At 47.8% G+C, this 7,329-nt stretch overlaps 1 protein-coding gene across 1 annotated transcript; it reads right to left on the minus strand.

The window, feature by feature from the left end:
* Positions 1–423: 423 nt before the first annotated feature.
* FUCA2 (fucosidase, alpha-L- 2, plasma) lies at positions 424–6,450 on the minus strand (the record flags this gene model as incomplete). The annotated part of the gene is made up of 5 exons (XM_010159249.1): positions 424–564; positions 1,990–2,098; positions 3,398–3,588; positions 4,887–5,097; positions 6,111–6,450. Coding segments are annotated over 5 exons (992 nt in total), but the record flags the coding sequence as incomplete, so codon positions are not given.
* Positions 6,451–7,329: the final 879 nt, after the last annotated feature.

Genomic DNA, 7,329 nt, shown 5'->3' on the forward strand with positions numbered 1-7,329 from the left:
CTACTCCAGGGTTGCACCCAAGGTTCACGCCAGTCCGTCCTTTAACAACAGCTCACCTTCCTTAGGTGATAGGGAGGTTTAGATTGGATATCAGGAAGAAGCTCTTCAGGAGAGGGTGGTGAAGCACTGGAACAGGTTGCCCAGAGAAGCTGTGGATGCCTCATCCCTGTAAGTGTTCAAGGCCAGGCTGGATGAGGCTTGGAGCAACCTGGTCTAGTGGAAGGTGTCCCTGCCCATGGCAGGGGGGGGTTGGAACTAGATGGTCTTTAAGGTCCCTTCCAACCCAAACCATTCTATGATTCCTTAAAAAAAGTGAGGCTACTGATGTTTCCCAGGCAAGGAAGCAAGAGTCAGAAGCCACCGCTGAGAGGCTGGGCAAAACCTGAGCATTCCCGCCTCGCCAAGGCTCCCACGGCGCGCGGCTCAGTTCACGTCCAGCAGCTGCAGAGTCCAGCCCCACTGACAGGGCAGTTGCTTTGGCGTTAACGGGGGCAGAGCTACCACCATTCCCTTTTCCCCCAGTGCAATCCATTTCAGGAGCTCCTCGTAGCCAATCAGTTTCACCTGGGGGAGATGTACACTGTCATTAGCACAGCACCTTTTCAACGTCCGTGTAAATGCAAAACTGACAGAAGCGTTTCAGAGCTGCTTTACTACCCAGTTCTCGTTAAAAACCTCTCGTCAACCAACTAAACGATAAAGCTATGATTAAAGGCAGTAGAACAGGTGCAAAGTAGACACATAAGTTATGAAGCTAGTGACGCGTGGTCTGGAGCAGTACTTCCGTCTGTAAAAGGTATATAAACACACCTGGGAGCTATTTGGGATGGGGTTCGGGTCTAAGCAGGGATCCAGCTACCACAGCACGCAGCTGTGCGTCACTCATTTCCGAAATGCCCATTTCCCACAGTGGAGCTTGGGGTGTCGAGCGAGCGACGTTCCTTACAGCGTGCAGCTGGGTATCTCAGCACAAAGCTGACCCGAGGAACTGCTCCACTAAAACCACCCCAGTAGGTGTTACGGTGAGACTTCCGCCCGCTGGTGAAGTGCGGAAGCCAGGGAAGCAGCTGAAGCCCGGTCCCCGTCCCTGAGGGGACACACATCTCTTGTGCACACAGAGCCGAGATGCCTCTATGAAGTTCGAGCTGCATCCACATCATTTCTGAACTTACTCTTTCTTCCTTACGGCAGAGCTGACCTGGCACTAACCAGATTCTTTTCCTATGGAACTAGTCCGGAAGAGACAGTCGTAAAACACCTTTCCTGCGTTTCCGCGGCGGGTGGACGTCTAGTGCGCGAGACCAGGACAGTGCTAAGTAGGAGCGAGTCCCCACCTTGGCACGCAGCGTTGATGCCAAGCCCCAAGCACCTTTTGCTCTGTAAGGCGGCTGCTGCTGGGCCACGCTGCTGCCCACGGAACTGGGGCATCCGCGTCCTCCGCTCCCAGCCACCACGACACCCATCGAGGGTCACCACACCGACGCGTGGCCTGGCACTCCGGTGGTGACAGCCCTTCACGCAGGGCTTTGCCTTGGAAGCATGGCAGCGGTACAGCAATTTCGGCACCGCCGAAGTCACCAGGAGGAGTGCCCGGAAAGGTCGTGCCGAGTGACAGCCTACACGGGGAACGGGGAGGGGTGGCAGGTTTTTTTCCTTGCTACTTGGCCTGTTACGATTCTTGGTTTGCGAGCTAGGACACATCCCAGCAACAATTCACTCTAACTTCGCGTGTTGGAAGAGACGCACCCCACTGGGAGGACTATGACAAGGAGGTCACAGAACAAAACCAAACGTTTTGCTGGGTCTCTTCCAGCGTCCTCTCACCAAAGAGCTACACATTCCCCCAGATGCCAAAAACGGACATAACCGCTGATGGAACACGAGAAACCCTAGAGGTGCTTCCCTTCAGAGCGCGTTCGCTTCCGGCACTGCCTGGGAAAAGCCTCGCTGTTCTCACGGGGAAGGGAAGGGTGGGGGGGTGTCTTTTACCTGTGTTTCTCCAAGCTTAGCCTGTGGCTCGCCAAGCTGCAGAGTCCCAGAGGCTGGCCAGTTAAGGAAGATAGCATTGACTGTGCCTTCTCTAGGGCTGAAAGTGTACCTGGGTGGAAATGGGGAAGAGAAACGCGTGGCAGTTTTTCCTTCTAACTTTCCCGAAGCAGTATGTTAAGCGCTTTCAAGACTGGAAAAACGGATTTGAAAAGTCAGCATTCATTACACCTTCCCACACATACCCACCTCTTCAGACAGTTTATACCTGTTAATAAAGTACTGTTCCTTGAAAATACATTCCAACAAACTGGAGGTAACAGAGACTATTGAAGAACTGAATTTAGAGGTAAACATCCGTAGTAACTTGAGCGAGCAGCGCGCTGCTCCTCAGCCATGTAGGAAGGAGGTGCTTGCAGGGCAGGAGGGGTCACTGACCCATAATTGTGGGTTATATTCAGAAAAATACAGTAATTCACACCTACATGCAGACATACGGACATTCCACCAAAAAAAGCACGTGCAGCAATCTAGCCTCCACCTTGCATTGCTGGTGAGTTCGTTTCAGCAGACATCTGCAGTATGGCCTTGGAAATCCTGCGGCAACATTCTTCCCTCCTTCCTGCCTTTAGTTAAAGTTTTTATTGCTCTTGGAAGTGATTTAGCTAACCCCTCTGCAGTTCAGCATTTCAAGGCTAAAGGCAGAGAGTCAGACCTTACTGGGAAAACGAGTAAAAAGGCCCACTGAGGCCGAGAAGAGGGTCAAGACCAAGACCCTGCTGTATCACAGAATGGTTTGGGTTGGAAGGGACCTTAAAGACCATCTAGTTCCAACCCCCCTGCCATGGGCAGGGACACCTTCCACTAGACCAGGGAGGCGTTACCGCAGCTACAAGGCACAAAGGCGGAGTAGAGCCTAGAGACTGACTGAGTTCAGCAGCCAAACAAGTGCTGTTACCTTCCTGTGCATTTTCACCTCAAAAAGAAATGTGAAATATGCCAGACTGGGTTCTAGTTTCCTTCTCTCCCCTCTTTCTCTCTAAACAGCAACATCAAGCATTCCTTTCTACAGATAAACACTTTATAGCAGTTTTATACTTCTGGGTTTATATTTTCTCATAGTTTCTGTTCCCAGCTACACTCAGAAGCATAAGATCACCAAGGAAATGCCTGCAACCTTCCCTTCAGCCTCTGCACCATCTGGAAATGACCTTCTCCAACACCCATCGTCTACCTACAGCTGTATACACACTTCTGATGTGCAGCTACTTCAACTGACAATAGGGCTGGTTTCTTCACAGCATATCAAGTAAGATGGCGATTTCCATAGCATCGGGCCGTTAAGAATTTTGCAGTTTCACCTGCCCTGCTGCTGCTTTACAAGGCCTACGCTTCAATTCAGCAGCCTTACCACACTCCCGGTGTGACCGTGTCGTTCTGTGCCCTCCACGGTTTCGTCCCGTAGATGGCTCCTCCGTTGACCTCCAGCCAGGCGCCCACCTGCCTCAGGCGTTCCTCGAACACAACAGCGATGCGACCGTCGCGAGTGGGCCCGATGTTCATCAAGAGATTTCCTCCACAAGACACCGTTTCCACAAGTTGCTGAAATGTTTTAGAACACACACACGGAACATACGGTTACAGCGAATGATGTCGTAATGTTTGAAGTTCTCTCCAAAGCCAGGCACTGCTTCGCAACTGAGCTGAGCGCATGACGTTACTGCTGCGTGTCTGGACTTCAGGGGTTGTCCCAACAGCCCACGCAAAATTTAAGCTCCCATCAAACAAAGCTCAGCTGCCAATTTTTCCCGGCAGAAAACGGTCCCAAAAACATTTTTGCACCAACGTGTCTGACTGAATCTACAAGAGAATCGGATCCTACGACCTTCTAACATTTCGACTCCCACGGGCATTTCATCAGGGTTTTGCCAACAGAATGAACAGCCGCTGTCTCTGCACGAGTGGAGAATAAGGAGAATAATAGATGCCACCTTGTTTTTACTGAAGCTGAGAGAAGCAACTTCCTTCTTCCCCCGTTTGATGATCTCCCTGTTGTACAGAGACATCCACAGAACACTGGGAAGCCCTCTACAGAGCCCACAAATACCTGCATTCACATCCACACTGCCCTCCAAAGACCATGGACCGAGATGCACGAGTCTGAGGAACAGACAGCTGGAGACCAGCCACTGTGTGAATCTAAACGTTCTGCCTCTGGAAAGAGGTTACATCAATTGGAAGTTATCTTCTGCAAGGACTACTAGATTTGGATTAAGCATCAATAACAATCAACCTTCTCCTCACAGGCCGAATCTTGCCATTAAATGCGTTTATCTGAGACAGCGGTCAGGCTTCCTTTCATTCAGTTTTCCTAAGCTTCAAATCTCTTTTTTAATACACTAGACTAGCAAAGGGATTCGATGTTCTATTAACACCAGACGTCTGCAGCTGCTAGCATTTATCCATGTGTCTGTACTAACTGTGTTGGGTTTTTTCCTTTAAATGAACTGGGATAAAAGGAAAGTTTCTGGCTACAAGGTAAAAGGACTATTAAGAGTTATAAACTGTTTCCAGCTAGAAGGTGGAAAAGATGCAGCCTGCAGTCTGGAGCTCCTAAACAGGAACTGTGAAACCACCACTGTTTGCTTCTCATCAACTTAGAGGTGCGGTTAGCAGAAAAACTTAGTAGAAAAAGGTAATTCTGAGTCTGTCCAGCTCAGTCTTTGGCCAGTTAGCCCAGGGGAAAGAGCTTCTAAGAAACTGACTGAATTTTCACTACATAATTTTTCTCTTAGGCATTCCTATTACATTAATGAGAACTACATGGATATTCCATCCTGCCAGGGTTAGGCTGCAAATGAACAAAGTGATTTATTACTTCACCCTTTGTCCCACTGTACCTTCACCAAGTCCTCAGCTGTGAGGTAATCGTCAAGCTGTGCCTCCCTCCTGTACCCCCATGACTGCCTGTCAACAGTCATACAGTTCTCCCACTTGTGAGGCAGGAGGTGGCCGGGATTATAGCGGTCGCTGCAAGTGTAGAAGCCACCGTGTGTACAGATGCTGCCAGCTCCCCAGCGGTCGTTGGTCACCACTGTGTCCCGCACTGGACTGGAAACAGAGACAAGTTCCTGGTTTAAGATTTTTATTCTAAAAAACCGCAGTCATGGCCAGGGTCATCCCTTCCCACACACCCCCCTCCCGCCCAGAAAGTGACACGCAGGATGACTGCTGCGCTGTTAATTTATTGCAATTAGACTAAGTGCAGTTTCAGGAATCCCAATCTCATCCTTTCCTAGTAAAAAGGTCCAGATCAGCATCTCTTAGGGAAATACACTGCAGACTTTCACAGGAGGTCTGCCAGAAATCAGCCCGCACTTCACATCCACGGCCAGACAGGCAGGCTGCGCTGACAACAAGGTACCCATATCCTCAAATCACCCTGCTGCTGGTCTGTGCAGCAGGCAGTACTTCGGGAAGAACATCATTAGGTAGAACAGCCAACATCATCTTCACTGATTAATTTGCAAATGTGGTTAAAAAGGTTTTTGTGGGAAACCTCGGCTGGTGGCTGGTCCGAGGGATTGGAATGTAAGCTAACATTAACCTTGAGCAGATAACCGTGTACCCTTAAGGAGTCTGAAAAGTCCCGAGAAGAGCTGAGTAAACAAGAGCAAGGTACTGCCTCCGCAAGGAGAAGAAGTTTAACGAAGATGCAACAAAGAAGAGATCATCCTATCATGAACTGTTGGTCCTTTGAGTGAACCAATCATGTATGAACACACATTCTTAAGAAAGATATAAAACGGGCTTGTATAAACAATAAAGAGTCCATTTTGGCCTTTGGCTTTGGTGCACGATTCCGTGCGTGTCGCGTCCGTCTCAACAGCGACAGGTTTTGAAATTATCTTTTCTCTTTTTTTCTTTTTTTTTTTTAAAGTCTTTTTCTAAAGCAAGCTCTGATAGTTCTAGGGAACACCTGCATTCTCTATTTTAAGAAAATTAATATTTAGTTCAGTCCCCATAAGCAGCGGTAACGGGTACCGCAAAATATATAGGAAACCAGACAAACTAGACACAGAGCAGAATTTCAGATAAGGAGCTAAACCAGCATCATTACGTACCTGTCATTATACAGCCAAGCCAAGAAACCAGTGCTGTTCCAATAAGTATCTGGTGCATTTCCGTTCCCATCAGACCAAATTATTTCTGGCTGGTACTTGGTCACAATCTCATACAGTTCTGGTAACGATTTACTGGTTGGAAACTTTCTTGTCTTGAAGACACTGGCAGCATCCTCAAGGAAGAGGGGATTAAACCATTCAAACAGGGAGTGATATAACCCAAACCGCAAGTCAGTCCTGTTTCTAACAGCTGTTGCCAGTTCAGCCACAAGATCTCGTTTCGGTCCCACATCAACAGCATTCCAGTTCCAGGAATATTTGGAATCCCACAAAGTAAAGCCTGAAAAGAAAAAAATCAAAGTATCAGAAAGGGAAGCAGAAAACGGGAAGCTATACTTCCTCCTTCTGGAAAGTAGTTTGCAAGCGTGTTGCAAAGAATAGATACAAATCAATAAAAATAATACATGACATAATACAGTTATCATGGTGCTGCAGAGTACACCTGTAATGCACGCCGACATCAGTTGTAACACCAGAGCAGCGTGCCAGGTATGTTTGTGCAATTTTTTCATTCATATGCACTTATATTTTTATAAATATAAAATACTCAATTTTCCAGTTCTGTACTCCTTAGGATAATTATTCCTTCTCCTTAATTATTTACTCCGTTCGTGCATCCCAGTTAAATTAACCAAAAACCCAGCAGCTTTTCAGGCACCTACGTTTTCACTGGATGCCTCAAATGTTAACACACGCTCAACAGCTGGGAGATAACATGCCTTCTCAGTGGCAGAATGCACAAGCTGTCATTTGCATTCCAAGCCTCCTCTCCTCCCTTCTGTTTAGGTTTTATGCAAATGCTCACTTCTCATTTGTCCTGATGTTTGTAACAGCTCAGTCAACTACTCAGTACAAGTATATAAGCAAGTGCAAAAAGTCATGAAACATACTTTAAATAAATTTCAGGAGGGTTTTAACGGTTCAGACACCCAGCACAAGCACTTCCAAGTACTACTGCACTGTGGGCTTAGACCGCTGCCTGCGGAGCTCCATTCTCGCCCTCCAGCTGCTTTCTACTCATTGCCTAATAAATCCTGCAATACTCTGGTAAACGGGACATGTGTACTTGCTGCAGCTAGACAAACAAGCTAAAAATTCATGCCCAAGGCTACAGGACAGACTAAATGAATCACTGTTCTTTTGAAGTCACTGGGAACTA

This window comes from Eurypyga helias, unplaced genomic scaffold (genome assembly GCF_000690775.1).
Source record: "Eurypyga helias isolate BGI_N326 unplaced genomic scaffold, ASM69077v1 Scaffold13549, whole genome shotgun sequence".
NCBI lineage: Eukaryota > Metazoa > Chordata > Aves > Eurypygiformes > Eurypygidae > Eurypyga > Eurypyga helias.